Source organism: Hipposideros armiger, unplaced genomic scaffold (assembly GCF_001890085.2).
Source record: "Hipposideros armiger isolate ML-2016 unplaced genomic scaffold, ASM189008v1 scaffold_77, whole genome shotgun sequence".
NCBI lineage: Eukaryota > Metazoa > Chordata > Mammalia > Chiroptera > Hipposideridae > Hipposideros > Hipposideros armiger.
This window is the reverse complement of record NW_017731427.1, coordinates 454,436-475,151: the sequence shown is the minus strand read 5'-3', so window position 1 is coordinate 475,151 and position 20,716 is coordinate 454,436. Positions and strand designations below refer to the sequence as shown.

At 59.7% G+C, this 20,716-nt stretch overlaps 1 protein-coding gene across 4 annotated transcripts in view; it reads left to right on the top strand.

Annotated features, from left to right (window-relative positions):
• The window catches only part of NFATC1 (nuclear factor of activated T cells 1), a 105,384-nt gene that overhangs the window by 27,858 nt on the left and 56,810 nt on the right, over positions 1–20,716 (top strand). For all 4 annotated transcript variants that reach the window (XM_019643384.1, XM_019643383.1, XM_019643385.1 and 1 more), the window contains exons 3-6: positions 3,716–3,875; positions 14,857–15,059; positions 16,473–16,645; positions 17,715–17,855. In XM_019643384.1, coding sequence (XP_019498929.1) covers positions 3,716–3,875; positions 14,857–15,059; positions 16,473–16,645; positions 17,715–17,855 — 677 coding nt within the window. The remainder of the gene's footprint in view (positions 1–3,715; positions 3,876–14,856; positions 15,060–16,472; positions 16,646–17,714; positions 17,856–20,716) is intronic.

The window sequence follows — 20,716 nt, the reverse complement described above, 5'->3', positions numbered from 1 at the left end:
TGAAGGCGGGTTTCCCAGCGCTGCACCCAAGATGGCTGGAGCGCGTCTCCCGCGGGTGACTCTGTGTTGTGCTCTGTGAATTTACCCTTCACGTGATGTTCGCAAGGCCATGTCCCGTGGTTTATGAAACCATGAGATCTTACTTTACGAACGACCCTCACAGTCCCAGGGAGCCGTGAACGCTGTTGGCAACAGTCGGATGTTAATTAAGGACAGTGACCGTCCCTGCGTCCCTCCGCAGCGGCCCGTGCAGACCCTGGAGGAGCAGCCTGTCTGCCTGGATGGGGGCCGGGGGCCACACTGTCTTTAGGAAGATGCACACCTGCGGGACACGTAGAGGCCTAGAGATTCGCAGAGGTGTCGCCACTGCTGGTGTGGACGTGTTTATATTTGTCACTGATGCGTGATGGGTGGTTGCGCTTCGTGTCACAGAGTCACGTGACGGTGCAGCTCGGAGGCCTTGGTGCACCGTGCAGACACGGACGTGGTGCTGTGCCGCCCGCCGGTACCTGGGGGCGTCCGGAGCTGTGTCCCAAGCGTCAGCTGTTCACACTCTTGGATGCAGCCGTGACGCTGCCCAGGAGATGAGCAGAAAGGCAGCCGGGGTCTCGTGCCCGGACGCTCACGTCGCTGGTGTTGACAGTAGCCGTGAACTGGGGACACCAAAGCCGCTTTGAGTGAACCACTTCTGAATATGCCAGATGCTCAAAATGTGATCCTCAAATTTAAAAAAGCCAGCATATCAGAGTATATTTTTTATTTTGTTAACATGTATCTTTTTATATAAAAAGACTCACACTCCACACCCAGCGGTAGGGCTGGCCAGAGGGCTGGCCGGAGCTCCCGACGGGCGGGGCCCTCCGTGGGCACTTTGCTACAGTCTTAGGCCTTTTTCTGAATCAGACAAATTCTTACTTTTTGTGGAGCTGCCAAATCCGTGCTGAACATTTCCCACCAAAACTACTAATTTTAATTGTCTCTATTACAATGTGATTTGGTGAGCCAGTCTCACCTTAAAGTGTGAGGCCGAGTCTGTCCAGCGATTCAAGAGCAAATTATTTACACCGTTTGTTCTGTGATGTTCAAGTGCAAAGTGGTTTAGAGGGTCCGTTTGCCCGTAGCCCGGCTGTGAGGAGAGGACGGTCCTTCCTCCTCTCTCTCTCTCTCTCTCTCTCTCCCTCCCTCCTTCTCTAATATCCTGGGAGTCAGAGGGACCTAACTTTTTGTTTCTTTTTCTGTTTATAGTAACAGGTAGCCTTGTAACTGAGGTCCACAGCTTAGGAACCGTAACGTGGTGTGAGTGGCGCACTGCTTCTGTCCACAGAGGGGCTGCCACATGGGCCGTGGTGTCTGGGGGTCTCGGTGGCACCGCCCACAGTGTCTGGGGTGGGGGACTCACTGTAAAATAGCCGTTATGATCTGGACCCCGAGGACTCTGGCCGCCCGGCGGCGTCCCCGCCCCCAGGACCCCCTCAGACAGGGCAGGAAGCCCCGCGCTCAGTGGCCGCCCCTTTCTCCTGGCAGAGGCGCCGGAAACGGAGTGGTGATGCTGATAACCTCATCCAGGAAATGCCTCTGCCGGCCACAGCCCCTGAAGCTGCCACACGCGTCACGGCGCCGCCCCATCAGGAAAGCTCTCACTGGGCTGCTATGTAATGTCACTCGGAGGTGACACTGCATTTGATGGCGGTGCCGCTCGTGTCCAGCCTGTGACTTCACGTCGTCTCATTCCTGTGCTCACCCCGTGTTTTCTGGTCAGGTTGGGGGAGGCTGAGGTTGTGCTGGTGAGAGACAGGCTGGCCCTGGCGTCTTCCTGAAACGCAGGAGCAGACAGACACGCAGAGGGTGGGCTCCAGCCGTGTCACCTCTGTCACCCTCGTGTCCTCTGTAGAGTCCGGCTTGCAGGTGGTGGTGGCATAGGGACTTTCAGAAGCCCCCGGGTAGACACGCGGAGGGGACGTCCCCGCATCTCAGAGCAGAGTGGCCGAGGGCCGGGGGCCACTGTCCCCAGGGCTGTCCCGTGCCTGATTGCCGGGTGCTGCAGGCTGACGTCCACCCTGTTTGCAGGGTTCGCTGAGGGCTTCTGGCCGCATCCACACAGACTGGACACATGGCTCCTGTTGTGCTGCACGTGTGGGATTTGCCAGGAGGGAGAAGGCGAGGCCTCAGCCGGCATCGGCGCAGGCAGGCGGGCCTTTCCATGGCCAGGACCCGGCACACGCTCCGTGGGGAGCACAGGGCCGTTGGCATGCAGGCCTGGTTTCACGTGGCAGATCGTCTGCCCGGCAAAGCCTCCATCTCCTCGTCTGTAGAACGGGGCTGCTGGCGCGTACGTCCGGCGCCATGGGCTCTGAGGACGCACAGCTGTTCCCTCTGCTGCTGCTGGGAGGGCTGGCCCGTTTGTCTGCACGAGTGACGGGCCGGGGTCCCCGAGTCCCAGAGGGTGGTAGGTGGGAGCAGAGGGCCAGGCCTGCAGGGCCTCAGTCCCAGGTACAATGCTCTTGATTCTAGAAAGACCTTCGATTAGTTCGGGAACCTGCCTGATCAGGGGGGTTAAATAATTCACAGGGGCCTGTTGAGGAGGAAGGGAAATGCGAGGCCGTCAGTGCAGAGCGTGTCCGTCGCACTCAGGAGCGTGTCGTGTCGTGAGGACCGACGGGCCCCTCGCCGAGGTCACGTGAACAATGGCTTCGCAGACACTTCACTTACTTATGTCAGGACAGAGTCCTTTTCTTTTTCATCTCTTTTTTTTTAAAATTAGTTTCAGGTGTATGAAACAATGTACTAAGTTAGACATTTACACCCCTCACAAAGTGATAATCCCCCTAATCTTCTACCCCTCTGACATCAAAAATAGCTGTTACAGTTCCACTGACTCCACTCCCGCACTCCACTCCACGTCCCGTGACTATATATGTGTATGTAATTATAGTTGACATACAATATTATCCAGCTTCAGCTTCAGGTGTGCAGTGCGGTGGTCAGGCCTCTACCCCCTCCATGAAGCGGTCTCCCTAACAAGACATGTGACCGTCTGACACCCTACAGAATCTTTACAACATTATTAATTATATTTCCCAAACTGTCTTTCACATCCTGTGGCAATATTGTAGTTACCTGTTTATACTTTCTAATCCCTTCCCCTTCTTTTTCATCCCCACCCCCTCCCAACTAGCACCCTCAGTTGTTCCTCTGTGTCTCTCAGACGGTTTCTGATTAGTTTGCTCATTTATTCCTTTAGATTCCAATATAAGGGAGATCATATGGTATTTGTCTTTCTCTGACTGTCTTATTTCACTTAACATAATAGTCTCTAGTTCCATCCATATCGTTGCAAATGGTACGATTTCATTCTTCTTTATAGCTGAGTTTCTTAATCCAGTCGTGTACCGATGGGCATTTCGGCTCCGGGACTGCAGACTGGTGCAGCCACTATGGAAACCAGTATGGAGGCATCTCAAAAATCTGGAAATGGAACTACCTTATGACCCAGCAATTCCACTCTTGGGTATTTATCCAGAAAACCCCAAGACACTAATTCAAAAAAATTGTGCACCCCTATGTTTATTGCAGCGCTATTCGCAATAGCCAAGCAAAGGCCAGAGGCCTTTTCAATGGAAAGTTGACACGTCCGATGGTGAGGGACACAGAGCTGCCCCCCCCCCACAGCGGCACAGGCACGGGAGGGACTCTAACCTCTGCTGTTCCCTTCCAGCCCGTCCCTGCCTGCCCTCGACTGGCAGCTGCCGTCACACTCGGGACCCTACGAGCTGAGGATCGAGGTGCAGCCCAAGTCCCACCACAGAGCCCACTACGAGACGGAGGGCAGCCGGGGGGCTGTGAAGGCGTCGGCAGGAGGACACCCCAGCGTGCAGGTACCGTGGTCTGCTCCCACGCCAGGCACTCGTCACCGGGTGTCTGTGGGGACACCTAACACTCTCCTGTTTCTCCCTTTTAAAACCCATTGTCACGTCTCGAGCAGGTGGCTGCATGTTTTTACATAGTTAGGTCCTGGCCTCCTCCTCAGGACATTTGGTGGCCGGGCTGGGGCCCCACACAGGCCCTGCTGCTGCGCTGAGAAGCCCCCACTCCCCCACACACTCAGGCTCGGCGTGGACATGGGAGACTGTGCCCCGGGACACAGGCGGTCGGCGCCCAGAAGCCTGGCTGTGGTTGGGGACCGAATGGCTGATGTCCCCACATCAGCTGAACGCCGTGGCTTGCAGTGTGTAGGGGGCGGGTCATAGGTGACTTCAGCCAACAGCCTCATTGTTCTCCGTCTAGATGGACACTGTCCGTCCATCCCCATGGCCTCCTGAACAGGCGTATTTTGGTCAGAAAAGATAGGAAAGAGGGAAACGAAAAGTCAAAGAGAGACATCTTGGCCAAGAAGTCACCTGGGCCACCGCAAGTACGCGACTCGCTTCCCGGGCGGCAGCTGGTGGGCAGGGTGGGCCGGGCGTCTTCTCTGCCACGTAGGAGACTTGACTCTGGGTGCTGTTTGATTTTCAAGGTTTCCTAGAATACAAAATTTAAAAGATAATAAGTGTAACCTTGAAATACACATTTTTATCTCGAGGACCTTTTCTGTAATCAGTCAGCAGAAAGGTTTGTCAGAACCATGGGGAGCGCTCGTCCCCGCTTTTTCTGTCCAGCAGTTGCAGTGAGAATGTCAGAGGCTCCCGACAGCCTTGCCGCCCATTTCAGTGCAGCCGCAGGCATCGTGTCCATGCCCGCCAAGCAGGTGGGCACAGGCCTGCTCGTGTCGACACCCCCACTCAGGGACAGGCAGACGATGGGCATGCAAGTGTCCAACTCCGTGGTCAGGGCCATGTAAAGAATTGAAACCCAGCTGTGCTCCAGGAGTGGCCGGGCACCTGTGGGGTGTCCGGGGGAGGCCTGGCGCCCCCCTGCCAGCCCCCCTGCAGGCCTCGGCCCCGCGTTGGCTCAGGTCCGCCTGCTCACAAGTGGGCTCAGCAGGGAGAGCCCTCGCTCTGTGTCTGAGACCCCGGACCTCCGCCCTTTAACCTTTGCTTCCTGGGGCTGCTGTCAGACCCTCGGGTGGCTGAGCTGTAGCCGTGTCTGCTGACACAGCCCACAGAGGCGTCCTTGGCCCAAGGTGAGCCCCATGCGCAGGGAGGCTGCCTTTGGTTTGAGCATTTTTGGTGGATGGCGTTAAAGACTCATCTGTCCTCGCGAGGGCCTCACGTGCTTTAAGGCCGTGGTTCTGTAAGGGTGGTCCCGCTGTCTGGCCCACCCCAGACCGCTCAGTGAGGCCCCCACTCAGGGTGCGGCCCTGCAGTCCCCTCCGCGTGGACGACCGCTGGGAGTGTCAGGCCCAGGGCGGTGCGTTCTGCCTCCCAGCGGGGACAGTGACACGGAATGTGGCCACGCCAGTTCCTCTGCCAGTGGCACCTGGGTGCCCACCCCACCTCACAACACGGGGAAATACGGTTCACTTGGCGCCAGACTTAGCGCGTTCATCGGCTGGCGGCCGGGGGTGCCTCGGTCACCAGGACAGGGACAGTGTGGCCCACCGTCCGATAGTCGTCAGCCTTCTCCACCCAGGATGTGAACTCCCAGATGGGCTGTTCGGCAGGCGTCAGCGTCCCCTTAGGTCACAGGGTACCTACAATAATAAGCTGGAAGGCTCCCCAGGGAGACGGTGTGACAGTCACTCTGCGGCGACTTTGGCCTCGGCCTGCGGCTCCAGGCCGTGAGCATGAGCATTGACAGAGAACGTTCTCCCTAGCCCGCGCCCCACCACACGCCGGGCGCCCCGACCCTGCTGTCTAGGGAAGGACGGCGTGCCAGGAGGGTGCTCAGCAGGGGCTTTATTTTATTCCACTTAGATAAATGAAAAGCTTGCGAGGGAGAGAAGGTGTGGAGACAAGTGGCTGTCTGCCAACGCGGCAATCAGCGCGGTCGGGAAGGTGCGTGCTGCCAGCTAGTACCTGCGTGGCTAGCGGCTGGCCTCCGCGCAGGGGCCAGCTGACATTTCAAGTCGCCACCTTCCCAGGTGGAGAGAGGCCAGACAATGCCTGCGTTTAGCCGTGCCCCATAACTACAGGCATTTAATTCCCTTTCTTGCTACAGTTTCCACAGAACGAAAGTGCGTGGTTGCTGAATGAGAGACATATTACAGCAGCGAGGAAATAAGGAAGGAGATAGGAAAAGAAAGCAGCACAGAAATAACCGCCGAGGCCCCCGTGGCTTCCACGCTACACCGGGAAGGGGCCCTGGTCCGGGAGGGGAGAGGGTTTGTCCTTGAAACAGAGAGCACAGGGCTGGCGGTGGCTGTGCCTGCGCACGTGTGACTGAGAGCTGTCCCGGGTGGGGGGTGAGCGGAAGGCGGGTGGAGAGCTGTGGGCTCGGCTGGTGGCCCCCCGCTCGGTCAGTCCCGCACGCGGGTGACACGCCTCGCACCCTGCCCCAGAGACCGTGCAGTGCTGGTGTCCATTCTGCCGGCTAAGTGTCCTGGGCACTCGGTGTTCACCACCAGTGTAGACAACGCTTAGAGCACTGAGACCTTTTGGAGGAAACTTGAAATAGTATTTAAAAATATCTTAAAACTGTGTTCTCAGAAGTTATTTCAAACTAAATGATGGCAAAATGGGAAAGGCTGGTTATGTGTTTAAACAGAATGAACGCCCCCCCCTCCCTGTGCCCCCTTAAAACTGAAACCAAAAAGCAAACAATGCCCCCCCAAAAATGTCAGGCTGTCTCTATCGGAAGCCCTCGTTTGTGAGAAATTAGTAATGTAGGGTTTTCGTGTCCACCTGTGGCCCAGTGAGCTTATGTCTGTGCAGGTGTGAGGTAAGCAGTTAAAAAGAGGGAATTTGGGGGGTTGTTTTCCTTTTTGGTTGGAGGACCACGAATTGGATAAAAATAGAATTTGCACATAATTATAAAACAAATGAAAATAGAAGGCTCGCTCCGTCGCCGTGGAAGCTCGGTGACCACAAAGCCTAACTCTGCGGTGAGCTATTTTAGCACAACCTCTGACGCCATCGGCCTGATGTCTGCGCCCTCACCTCCCTCTTCAAAAAGGTGGTGGCCGCAGTGCCTGCAGCAGGACACAGACTGAGCCACAGAGCCTTTCGGGTCCGCCTCGCCCGTGGGGCGCTGAAGACATGTGGGCGGAGCCAAGGCGCTTTCGCAGACGGAAACGTGCTGTCTTCACGTCCGTCCAGCTTGTGAGACTTCCTTCTCCGTTTCCAAAAGTTTGTCCGAGAAGCCAGAGCGTGCGATCTGCAGAGGTGCGAGCGTGGGTCACGCCCGTTCCCCCAGCACCAGGGACACAGGAGCCGCCCAGTGGCCCCCTGAGCTCTGCACCCGAAGGTGCTGTGAGCTGAAACTTGTAACCTTGTTTCTAGGCAGAACAGACAAACATTTGAGGTTAGGGGAGACTTCAGCATCACATGGTGTCGCCCCATCTTTATTTGGGGACACAGACGTGCATGTGGCTCGCCCGGCGTCGTCCAGCGGGGTGCTTCTAGGACGCCGCCCACCTCTTAGGGTCCTTCCTGGATTCATCAGTGGCCCTGGGGGTGTGTCCGGCAGGTTCTGCCTGGGACCCCTTCATGCCCTCCGCGCCACCCCCTGGTCGGCTGGGGTTGGGTGGCATGACGGCCACCGGAGCAAGGCGCCTGCTCCCCCGGGCATCGGAGTGGCCGGGCCCCGTCTGCCCGGAGCCCCACCCCTGGCCTCTGCGTCTTGTTATGTGAGACGAGCCAGGCAACAACCTTACAGACTGGCCGTCTCCCGTCAACCAGTGACGCGGGCACGTGCGTAAGGATGGCGTCCGGCCGTGGGCACCGTCGGTGCCAGTGCCTGTCCACATCTGCGGGCCATCGCTGCAGAGGCAGGAGAGGCCCAGGAGTGTCACCCCCGAAGGAGACAGCGTCCGTGCTTGGCCCCTGAGAGTGCTTGGGGAGTGCTGCCAGCGGTGCTGGCAGGACAGAGGGCACAGGAAGGATAGCAGCTGGTATTTTACATCTGGTTCTGTTTCTCCCGAGCCCTCAGTTCACTCGGCCTTCAAGACGGCAGCACCGAACCCTCCAGGGCTCAGGATCAGGGGTCTCTGGACTCAGGCAGCGCCCCCACCCGCGAGGGCACGTTCACAGCCCCGCGACGGGCAGCACCTCGGCGTGGGGTGGCTGGACATTCCGGGCCACCTGGGGCTGCTCGCCTCTGCCCGGGTGGGACGCAGCCTGGCGCAGGAGTCAGGAGGGACGGTTTCTGCCACCTTCCCTGGGACAGGAGAGCAGAGGGGCCGTCAGCCTGCGTGGAAGGGGCCTTTCCAGGGAGACGCGTGAAGGCTGGCCCTCTCTTGGCATTTTTACTGATAAACTGGAAAATTATGTCCCTGAAGAGCCGCCACCTTCTTCAGACAACAGCACCGAGGCTCCGGGAAGCCGGGGGGTGGCCTGAGTCCCCGCAGCTCGTCCTGCTGTCCTCTTGTTTTCCTGGCGCCCCGTCTGCCTTCATCCCCGTGGCCTCCATCCGAGGCCGCGCTCACCCGCCTTCTCTGCCGTCTGCATGCTTGCTGTCCCCACAGCGGGCGAGTGTCCAGCGAGCTGCACAGACGTCTGCGGAGTCCTGCGTCCCCACCCCCACGGGGGCGTGCGGAGCCTCTTGCGGACGGTGCTGGTCTCTGACCCAGGGGTCAAAGGCTTAAGCTCTGTTTACCCAAGTCACCAAAATAACTTTCTCGATAGCATCTAGCCCATCACACAGGAGGCCGCCGGCTTTGTGTGAATAATTAATAGGTCCCTGAAACATGAAACACAGCGACGAATTTGTCAATTCCTGAACAGCATTTTAGGTTTGTAACTTGTTTTCTGGCCAGTTATGACTGAGCAGTGTACCCCTGTCCGGCTGATGAGGGGCTGCGTCCGGAGCTGAGGGCCAGGTGCCCAGGACTCGGGGGCCACCGCCCAGCCAGGGGGACCGGGGAGGTTTGGCTTCAGGCTCAGGCAGGCAGGGCAGCGTGTGCCCCGCGTGGTTCCAGGGGACTCTCTTTAATTAGGGTGCTTGGCTTTTAGGCTTAACTGTGCCCCCTCTAGACCACGACATATTTTTCTATCATTCAAGATACTTGAGAGCTGAAACCATGAAACGAACACAGGAAACAACTCGTTTTTTTCAGGTGGTTAAAATTGACATTCCAAGTCGAGCTGCTACAGTTTTCATGTTACGCGGGGCCTTCCTGGGGCACGGAGGGGCTGGCACGCTGCTCGGTTTGCGAGCCGCCGGCTCTGGGAGGAGTTTGAAGACCGTGGGCAGATGGCGGGTCTCCATTACCCAGTGTCCACAGCGCAGTTTATGTTACCCGCAGCCCCGTCCCTGTTCCTTGTTTCATTTGTCATAAGTGTCTCCTTCTGTACTTGGGACAGGATTATTAACCTGGAAAGCCAGGGTTTTCACAAAAGCCAGAGAAAGAGATGTCACTGAAACAAATTGCTGTTTGGTGCCAAACCTTAGCCCCGATTAGGAGCCGAGATCCAGGAACCCAGAGCATCCGCTGTGCCCAGGGCCCCGCAGCCGGAGCTGAACGCCGCCCGTGGGACGTAAAATGCAGGTCTGACCCCCACCGGACCCCGCCGGCTCGCATGCCGGCCGGCACGCGGCTCAGGTTAATTTTTCATGGCAGCCTCGGCAGCAGATGCCTGCCCTCTGCTCTTTCACGGCGTCCGGGCAGCCCTGTCCTCCGCGTCCGTGAGCCGGCGGGCGCCGTCAGCGCGCCTTTCCTGGTGTCCCCACCGACACAAGTGGCATCCACAGCAGGACAGGGGCGCTCGCTCGGGGCCCTGAAATGAGCCGTCGGCTTTTACGAGGAGCAAGGATTTGCCGGTTACTCTTTTCCCTCCAGCAAAGCCCGGGACGCCCGTGGGTGGAGAGCAGGACGTTTCCGCATGGCGGTGGGGCAGCGACGTTGGCCGGTAACGACCATGAAAGTTCTAATAAGGAGTCAGGGCAACTGGCCGGAGGGCGGCCGCCGCTGTCCCGGTGCTCCTGGCTTCCGTCCTCTGTGTGTTTTAAGACTGTTCTGTGTTGGAGAGAGAAGGCTCTGGATGGGCAGGGTGTGACCTCCTGAATCGCTGTTACATAACTGTCTCCTCAGCAGCCCTGCCCAGGCCCAGCTGTGGGCTGGGCGCCTCGAGTGCCCATCGGCCGCTCCCGACAACACTGGGCTCTTGTCTGTGGCCGGGGCAGTTGGCCCTGTGTCGGCAGATGGCCGCTGGGCCCTGCCAGGGGCCCAGCTGTGCCGAGGCGGGACACACAATCACCCCTTGACCGGCTCTGTGGTAGCCGTCCCTTCAGCAGCACTTGGGCCGGGAAGGGGGCAGCCGGACAGCAGGCTGCGGCCGGTCGTGTGGGCGTCTGGGCATCTGGCCGGCGTTGCCCACGTGCCAATGCCGAGAGCCTTTGTGAGGTCCCCGGGGCCAGGCCCCGCCCTCGGCTGGCCTTTGGGTGACTAATGGCAAACACCGAGGGCCGGGCGTGGCTTCCGGAAGGTTCCCCTCTGCCCGTCCCCTCGACACTCAGGGAGCGGCCCACTGGCCCCTCAACCCGCAGTAGTTAATTTGTAGTGAAATTGGCCCAGTCTCGCCCTGCTAGGACCCAGGCCGTCTGCGGGGTTGGGGAGCACAGCGGGGCTGACCTCTGACCTCTGACCCTGGTGGAGGGCACGTCGGTGGAGATGACGCACGTCAACTCTTCCAGGGCTCCCTGGGCCACCTTCCTCCCATGAGGGGACCGTGTGAGCGGGGCAGGGGTCCCCTGAGCTCCAGCCTCCTGCCTCTTCCCTCAGCAGTGGCCTCGGCCCTAAAACAGACGCGCCGTTAAGGACGCCCACGACACGCCGGCCGTGTGCCGGGCACGAGCATTTCCTCACTGAGTTCATGTGCAAACCAACTCAAAACGGCTCGTCGTAAGGTCACTAACGCCCCTCAGTTAACCGGTTCTCTGTTCAGACGACACTGCTTCCCCTGCGTGTGCATGTGAATGAGTATGTGCGTGTGCATGTGAGCACATGTGTGTGCGCTTGAGCACGTGTGAGTGCATTTGAGCACATGTTTGGGCACCAGCGTGCATGTGTCTGTGTGTGTGTGCATGTGGGCACGTGTGTGCATGTGTACGTGCATCTGTGTGTGTGGAGTGTGCGTGTGTGCACATGTGTGGACACGTGAGCGCTGCTTGAATTTCAACGTTGAATAAATTTGTCCTCAGTCTCTCCGCTCACCTGTCATCTTGCCGTGTAAGTGCTGAGAAGCACAGGAGCTAAAAACAAACTTTCTTAAGTGTAGAAAACCCGTAGCTCTTATGCCTTGAAATGGAATAATGCATTTTGTTTAGCAAAGAGGGGTCACTGTTATGACAGGTATTTTTGTAAGTATTATTTTGACAGATACTGTAATGTCCTAGAGGCAGGGAGCCAGGCAGTGGAACATGTGAAGTATTTAAATTGCTTTTCTTAAAATGAACTTCATGTTTTAAATAATAGATGTTTACCTCCCAGGTGAAACCTTAAGTATTCCCATTTTCACTGAAACAGTGTGTTTTTAAAAGGGTAAAGTTATACCCACAATTCGTTGCATTCTACTTACCACCGGATAAGCGCCACAGCGTGCGTCCCGGGGGAATTTTAATTGTCGTTTCCCGCTGTCTGTCCGCAGCCCGGCTGTGCGCTGGGCTGATGAGGCCCCCTGACACCGTGCGACACGCCTTAGCCACACATGGGTTGAAGACTCATTCGTGTATTCTTGCATTAAATTTCACGAAAGGGAGCACTGAATGGCAGAATTTGCCTCTTAATCAATCTCTGATTTTATTTTTACATTTCCCGTTATAGAAATGTGGGTTTGAGTTCAGCCTGGAGTAAGGTCTCGTAGTAAGTTCATTAAATTAGCAGAAGTCAGGAATCTTGCTCCCCAGCAGGGAACGGGGAGGCAGACGGGGCCGGAGGCTGTGGGGCCGCGTCCTCACTGAGCCCTGCTGAGCTGTGTGCTCGTCCCCACCGTGTCGCTGTAAACGTGACATTGCAAGTGTTTATGTTGAGGAGAAGACGTTACTGCACCGAGAACATCTCCCACGGCCCCAGATGGAGCTGGGCGAGGAGGAAGCAAACGTCTGAGCAAAATGCTCGTCTGCGGGACCGGCCCTCAGCTGTGCTGCTTCCAGGACGAGCTGGCGGTCACCCTCAGACGCCCACTCTGCCGCAGGCCCACTCCTCAGCCCGTCCAGGCCTCCTACCCTCAAGGGGGTCACAGGCGCTACCCCTCACGTGGACACGGGAACCCCCAGGAAACCCTTTATCTCACGCCTCCCACCCACAGCCCCGGGAAACAGCCCTTCTCAGCTTTGTGTAGCCTCCAGCGGCTTGCCCCCCAGGGGAGCAGGGCACACTTTTCCCGCTGGGGTGGCCGGTGGTAACTGAGGGGACGCAGGCAGGCGCCTGTTTAAAGTGAGCGCTGGGGGGGGGCTTTTATCTTCTAATGTGTGAGCCATTGGGGCCCCGAGAGTTCATGGAAATCAGGCACTTTTGCCTCCTTGTAATGAGGGACCTGCTGGCATCCGACCCGGCCCCAGGCCACATCTGCACCCGGGACAGCGCGAGGGGCCGGCCGGCGGGAAGACCCGCGTCCTCGGGCCACGTGGAGGTCAGCTGCAGCTGACGGCAGTGTCCCAGAGTCTGCTTCCCGTGTCTGAGGTTCGTTTTTCTCAAATTGGCATAGTAAAATGAAAGTGAAGATCTGTACGTGCTAATTGGAACCGTGCTCAAAAGCCGCCTGTTCGTTCAGTGGCTGCAGAGACCTGGGCCCGGCGCCGGAAGCTTCCTCCTCCACCATCTCCTGCTGGAGAATTCGCTGCTGGAGTCCCATTTCTCTCCAGGACACTCAGCGAACAGATTAGCGGTGGCCTTCCCAGAGGCCTCCTGCTTTGTGTTCCTGAAACCCGCCTGCACGCGGCGCCCCGTCCCCGCCGGCCGTGTGCTGAGTTCCAGTCCAGCCCCCTCCGTCCCCAGCAGCGCTGCTGGGAGTGTCTTAGTGACCTGGCTCCCGCGCCTCCCAGGCGGGCTGAAGTGACTGTCAGGGTGGCCGTCTCACTCGCCAGGCCGTGGACCCAGGGGACGTTCAGTCTCATGACTGTGTCAGTGGACAGACCCGTGAGGTCTACGCTGCAGGGCGGGTTCTTCCCGAGCTTCTGCTCATCTCCCCTCCACCCTGTTCTCTGAGAACCCAGCATGGTGCTGGGGGCCCCCACCCCACCTCAGATCCCCGGGTGGTGATAGGGTAGTGCCTGACCGACCACTCAGCCTGGCCGGGCGGCCCTGGCTGTGCTGTGTGTTTGAAAGCCTCGATAAGCGTTCTCACACGACCACCGCTCAACCTTAAGAGGAAGTTTGGCTCATCTGATGGTCGCGTATCAAAGCTGTTAAAATTAGTCCAGCAAGAAAAGAGCACAAACCTGCGTCGAGGAGGCCAGACAGGCTGCATTTCCTGAGCCTCCGTGGGCTGCTGCCACCGAGCCCTTTGCCAGGACGGCTCTGTGGGACCTCCCTGAGCTCCGAGGGGCCGTCCCACAGCAAGCAGGATTGGGGCCTGTGCGCTTTTGAGGATTAAAGGCGCCTGCTCCTGGTGACACTGGCCTCTTGCAAACAGCATTTCCGTAGTGACCCAGACACGTGTCACAGGTAAAGCCAGACCCGAGACGTGATGCAGAGAAGGGTGCCCAGACGGAGCGGGGGCAGGTCCGTGGGCCCAACTTCCACCTCCTGACTCCACTTGCACTTGTGCGTCTGAGGTGTCGCGTCTGCGGTGCGGGGCAGCAGCGGCGTGTCCTGGAATGCAGGGGCGCGGCCACGGCGCCCGGGGGAGGCAGCTGCCACATCCCGTGTCGCTGGAGCTCTGCGAGTTGATGGCTGACAGACACACAGTGTCTTTTCACTGATGTGGACTCGGCTGCCTGGTGTGCATTCCCGTGTCGTGCGACACTGGGCACAGACGGCCTCAGACCTAACGCCCGGAGTGTCCCCTGGTGGGTCTGGGGCCCGTGCCCGTGGGCACCAGGCAGCACTGAGCTGCCATTGGCCTCTGAAAAGGGCAGCCTGAGCCGGGCAGAAAGGGCCGATTTTGTTCATGTCTGTGGATGAGGGTTGCGCTGAGTCCGGGAAGTCGACCCCGTCCTGTTGGCGCACGTCCGAGCCTCCTGGGGGGAGGGGTTTCGGTAGCCGGCTTCGTCTTAGCGTCGCCCTCGCTTTCTGATGGGGTTGCCCAGCCGCGTGCGGTCGTCACAGCAGCCCCTTGCCCAGGCGGATAGAGTGTCAGAGAGCGTCTCTGCACGCGGTGACACACGTGGAGAGGAGGTGGGGGGGGGCTGAGGAACAGGCAGCCCGGCTGTGCCAGGGGGGACCGTGCTCCCTATCCCAGCCGCTTGTCCTGCAGAGAAGAGCACAGCCACGCATGTTGTCACTGTCATGGCCCCCGATGCTGGTCCCAGTGGAGGGCATGGCAGACGTGTGCGCATGTACGTGCGCGCGCGTGTGTGTGTGTGTGCTCCTGCACACGTGTGCACATGTGCACATGTGTGTATGCATGTGTTGTATGTGTGCAAGTGTAGGCAGCCTGAGTTCAAAGCCAACACCTACCCAAGTGCCCCAGGACACTAGGATAATGAGGCCTTTTGAAGGCTCGTTTGATTGTATTACAGAGAAACAGAGGGGCCGGGAGGGGACTAACACTTCGCACCTGTCACCAGCGCTCCTTTTGAATTAGCCTCTGCTTGTAAAACTTTAATTGCTTCCCAGCGGTCTGTGCGCAGGGCACTCAGGGCCTTTTGTTTTCCCCCCAGCTCCACGGCTACTTGGAGAACGAGCCACTCACGCTGCAGCTGTTCATCGGGACGGCGGACGACCGCCTGCTGAGGCCACACGCCTTCTACCAGGTCCACCGCATCACAGGCAAGACCGTGTCCACCACCAGCCACGAGGCCATTCTCTCCAACACCAAGGTCCTGGAGATCCCGCTGCTGCCGGAAAACAACATGCGAGCCATGTAAGCCGCCGCCGGCCACGTGGCCTCGGGCGCTCGGGGGCGTCGGCGGGGCCTTCTCTGCGGGCGTAGTTGCCCCCACACCCCACAGCTCAGTGGCCCGGCACGCAAATAAACTTTACAAATATTTGTGACAACACATTTTGCCTTTCTAGGGTTTTAGCCACTGTGCATATTGCCACTTAAAGTAAACACTCAGTTGCACAGCTGTCAGCACCTCCCCCGTGCCTGCCTCCTAAACATGACAGCACTTATTTCTGGATACAGTGGTGCAAATTAGAGGGACGGTTACAACGCAGACGTTGAACCGCTACAGGGGACGGTGTCTCTCTCTGCATGGTGTTCCAGGGCGTCTGTGCCAGACGAGGGCCTGTGGGCGGATGGGCTTGGACCCCTGAGCTTGGAGGTGAACTCCTCCTCAGCTGAGCCCTGACCTCCTGGCCGAACGGGGCCTAACCCACCCCTTGACTGACGCCTGCTAACGCGAGACTGTGTGCCGTGCACGTCACTCCTAAGCTGTGGAGGCCGCAGAGAAACGGGGCAAGGTGGTCCCATCGGATGTACATTCTGCCGGGACCCTGGTTGCTGGGGGACAACGTAGGGTGGCGTGTCAGGGAGCTTGGGGACCGCGGTGTCTCCGTGGAGTGTGCCGGAGGGGCCGGCCCTGTGGAGGTGGAGGAGGCCGCACGTGTGGAGGTCCTGGGGCCGCAGGGAGTTTGGGGTGTCCGTGGGGTAGGGAGAGACGGGGGGTGTGGGGTCTTGATACGTTTTGTGACTGTTAAACCCTCTGAGTTAGAAACAGGCCAAACTTTCTCTCCATGTTGGTGTTCCATGGATTTGGGGGAGTTCTTCCTTGGTCCTTGGGTTTGCTTCAGGAGGTGCAACCACAGTTTCCCAAGGCCCGGGACGGTCAGGAGCTGGAAAGAGCGCACCTGCTCTTCCAGCAGCAGCGGCAGCTGCTGTGTCAGTGATGCCGCATTTACTCCAACAAAACACACTCGGTGTGAGAGCGGCCCGGGCGCTCCAGGGCCACGTGCAGCCTTTGGGCAGGTTGTCGGCCGTTGGTCCTCTCGGCTTCCTGGTAGGACAGTGTCGGCCTCCACCCGACGACTTACACGCGGGCTGTTTTGCTGGAGTCTCGTGTGGAATGAAATAAGATAAAATCACACGAAGCTGCAGAAAAGCTGGGCTCTTACGCTGAGTGGTGGGGCTGCTGCCAGAACCTTAGATAAATGGACTTTTCCGGACACCTGGGCGCGGGGAGCAGGGAGCCTCGGTCCTGGGCTGGGCTCCCTCTCCCACACCTGCAGGCCCCCCGTCCGCCCCTCGACCTGCGGGCTCCGGGCGGTGGACGAGGGGCAGCACGGCGCGGGCGGCCCCACACGCGGGGCTGACGTGCGGCCCGTGTTCCCGCAGCATCGACTGCGCCGGGATCCTGAAGTTGCGCAACTCGGACATCGAGCTGCGCAAGGGCGAGACGGACATCGGCAGGAAGAACACGCGCGTGCGGCTGGTGTTCCGCGTGCACGTCCCGCAGCCCGGCGGCCGCACACTGTCCCTGCAGGTGGCCTCGAACCCCATCGAGTGCTGTGAGTACCCCCGGACGCTCGCCGCCTCCCTGTGCGTCGCACGAGCTGTGCTTCCCCGTCAGGGACACGCCTTTGCCACGAGCACGGCCGCCGCGGCTCTCGGTGGCCGGGGAGAACTCCGCTCAGCGGCCTGGGCGCAGGGCCTGGCCCCGAGCCCCAGCACCTGGGTCGAGGGGGGCCGGGGGTTCATGCAAAGGGAAGAAAGTTTGTCCTGAAACGCAGGTCTCCGCATGGACCAGTATCTCCCATTTCAGAACACGTGGGAAGGCGCAGGGGGCATCGCAGCCCACGGGGTGGGACCAGCCCGCTTGGGGGCCGTGTCGCCTCCTTCCCCTGGAGGCCGGCCTGACTCCTCTGTCGGCGGCCACACCGTGGGGTCCACTCCCGCTCGGCTGATTTTCGGTAGCACGTGGGTCACTGGGGAAGCCGTGTGTGGAGCTTTCTCCCGGAGCCCGGGGAGGGTCTCTCGAGGGCGCACGGCCGCCTGGCCGCACGCAGCGGCCTCCTCGGAAGGGCCCCTTGTCCGGTGCGGCCTCCCCAGCGCCCCTCCCGCCCCCTCCCCTTGAACGAGCCCCATCCGCTCCCAGGTGTGGGCGGTTTCAGGAAACACTGTCTCAGCGGAGCTGCTCGGTTTGGTTCCTTTGCTTCTGACCTAAATGGAGGCTGACCTGTGACAGGGACGCCTCGCCGGGCAGACCCAGCCACTTGCCTGAGACGGTGTCTGTCCTGCTTTGCTGTCCCCTCTGCGTCCCCTCCTGCGGGCCCCTCACACTGTCTGGCGGACGCCTGCCCGTGCCCGTGGGGTCTGTGCGGGCTGCTTGCTTTCTGCGCAGAGGCTCCCTCCCTGGGCGCTGTGCGGACCCCTGGCACGTGGCCTGGCCCCAGGTCTGCTTCTGCACAGATGCCGCCCTCTGCCTTTTGGGACAGTGCCAGGCGACGTGTGTGCACGAGGCCCATTTCGGGCAGTGCCGGGCGCACGGGTCACGGGAGGGAGGGCCCTGTGGGGAGCGGTGCGGAGGCTGGGGGCCGGCGGCGTCCCCCTCACGCGCGCTCTCCTGGCCCCACGCAGCCCAGAGGTCTGCCCAGGAGCTGCCCCTCGTGGAGAAGCAGAGCGCAGCCAGCTGCCCGGTCCTCGGCGGGAAGAGGATGGTCCTGTCCGGCCACAACTTCCTGCAAGACTCCAAAGTCATTTTCGTGGAGAAGGCACCAGGTATTTCCCTTGGACACAGACCATCATGGTGTTTTCTGTTTGGGGCGCCGGTGGGGGTTGGCCCCCCGGGGCTCTGCGTGTCGGGCATGGAGCCGGCCGCGACAGCCGTGAGTGCGGCACAGGAGGTTTATTCCTGGAGTCGTCGAGGACCATCCTCGCACACGTCGCTGTCGGTGTGACGGGGCTGCAGTGCGGGGCCCCTCGAGGAGCTGTCCCTCTGGGCCGTGTGGCGGCCCTTCGCCTGGACTGTGCGCGGCCCCTGCAGTGCGGACGGGTCTCCCCGGTTCTCAGAGCCAGACTCACAGAGGCAGGCGTCCAGGCGCCGAGCAGCCACGTAGCCGGTGGGACCCGCACTCAGGCGCAGAGGCCTTTCCGGCCCTGGCATCCCCTGGCGGTGGTGCCCACCCAGGATGCCACCCCAGAGCTGCCGCTCTGTTCGCGACTGGTGGCCTCTAGGGCCCCCGCCATTCTGTGTGAGCGAGTGTAGACCTCCGTGTGGGCCGAGGCTGCTGTGGGGTGAAGGTGAAGAGCCTCTTGCCTCTGGGATTTGGGGAACTGGGTGATGCGCCCTTGGATGCTGCAGGACAGATGCAGGGGTGGCACCGCTTCTGCCAGTCGATGCCCCACCTCAGTGGAGAAGCCAGTGGGTGCGCACGTGACCCTCAAGGGTGGGCCGCCTCCCGGGTGCCCCCTGGCACTCTGTGGTCCGCGGAGCGGCCTGCGCCCTGCCGGGGTGGGGGGGCGGGGGGGCGCCTGCAGGGGGCTGTCGCTGGCCGCTTCTTTGCTTCACATTTTCCGGTCGGAATTTTCTTGAGCGCGCAGGGCAGGACGCGTGCTAATCACTGGAAACCGTGGAGGCATTCAGCCTCCATAATGGGTCTTGATTTTGTACAGTTTGCAGGAAAGTTAAGTGCTTCAATCAGAGTGGGCTTAAAGGTCCTTCCCGTGTAACGTGGCCTGCCTATGTAATCATGCACATAATTGGAAAATATGTCTGAAATTGTGGAGACAGCCCAGCTAAGTGTAACGATAAGGAGAAGAATTTGCATTGCTGGAACGCCCTTCTTCAGAGGACGTTAATTTTGGAATAATTTTGAGCTTTACACTTGTGTGTATGTGTGTGTTGGGGGAGGAGCGTGGGACGCGGCTTTGCTCGCACGCCACTCGTGACTCTGGCCGGAGCTGTTTCACAAAGGCGGGTCCTGCAGCTTAGCGTCCCTCACCGTCCCCTTGACAGTCATCGTCAGGCCACCAGGCGGGACTGCGGGCGTCTCCTGCAGGCTCTCAGCCTTTCACGGGCAGGCTCCCCACAGCCTGCGTTGTCCGCGCGGTCACGCGTCTTCACTTTGTGGCCTCCTGGGTGCGGCGTGGAGGTCGGCCACCCGCCCACAGTGTGGGCTGTCCAACATCGTCCTCACCGGGGCCTCCGGGGACTTCCCGGGCCCACGACGGGGCGAGTGCCAGGCTACCCCTCGTGGTCTCAGAGGAGCCATCCTCACCCCACTGTGTCTTGGAGCAGCTCAGCGTCTGGTGCACAAAAGGCGAGACGCAAACCGCTGACAGACACGTCCTGCACCTGTGACGGTGACACGCCTGACACTGCTGGCAGTTTCACGTTTGTACTTACACTAGGTTGTCTGTGTGAGCACACTGTGCGTGCACGTCGTGTGTTTTCAGGAGGCAGCGCTGTCCACATGCTGCTTCACTGGCGTTGCCCCCTCAGCAGAGGGCACTCGCCCCTCCTGCAAGCTGACGTGCGCTGTGACAAACCGGGTTTCCCCAGCTGGTTGTTTGGAGAAACTACTGAAGTCCATTTAGAGCAAGAACACGATTCGTCTCGAGGCTTCATGTGCGTCCAGGGTCTGCTTTAAAGTTCTGTGTGCGTGCTGCCGGCGGCACCCAGGCCGCGTGCGAGCAGGCAGATGTGGTGCCGGGCCTCGCGGCAGGGCTCGTCCAGCTGCTGTGGGAGAGGCCACCCTCCCCGCCCCGCCGGGAGGCCCGTGGGCTCAGCCTGTGTGGCCCCGCTGCCTGGTGGGGCTGGACGCTGCCGGCGTTGCTCTGAGAAGGCCGCGCTGCTCATGGTGACAACACGGACCCCTGATGCAGGACTGCGGTGATGATCGGCAAATGGGAACAAGGCACCCTCGACGGCCCCACCAGCAGACACCAGCCGGGCCCCCTGGGTCAGTGAGGGGCCACAGGGACCGCAAGACAATTGTCACGAAGGGGGTGGACGGCATGTGACACAGCTGCTGTCCGGAAGTCGTGTGATTGTCTCAGGTCTTTTGCTGAGTTGTACAAAAGGCCCAATGTGGAAACAGCCTTTTCTTCAGGGACTCGGACGACATTTCCGAAGGTGGACGTCCACGTGTGGGGACGGAAAGGGTCAGGTGCAGGGCGCCCAGCACCCTGGGACCAGCTCAGACCCTGCAGATGTCCGCTTGCGGGAAGTAAGATACTGGCCATCCCTCCCTGCCTCCGCCACAGAAGGTCACACTGCTGTCTTTTCAGATCTGTGAACTAAGGTCACGTTTGCGTGAAAATCTGAAGCTGTGCGAGGACACACGCACAGCCAGTGTACCTGAAAACACCACAGACACCGGGGTGGACCACGAGTGCGCCCTTCTTTTGGAGAGGAAGCAGGGGTTTCGCAGGTTTAGCTGCAGAAAAGATCGCCGTCTTGCTGCTCAAACTAGAAACAGCTCCTTTGTGTCAAGTCACCTGTCTATTCTGTTAATTATTGGAAACGACGAATGAATCCCCTTTTGGCTGCTTTGGCTGCATAACGAACTTCATCGAAACTTAAAGGTGTTCAAGCAACAATCACATCGTGTGCTGGCAATTCTGTGTGGGCTGGACTC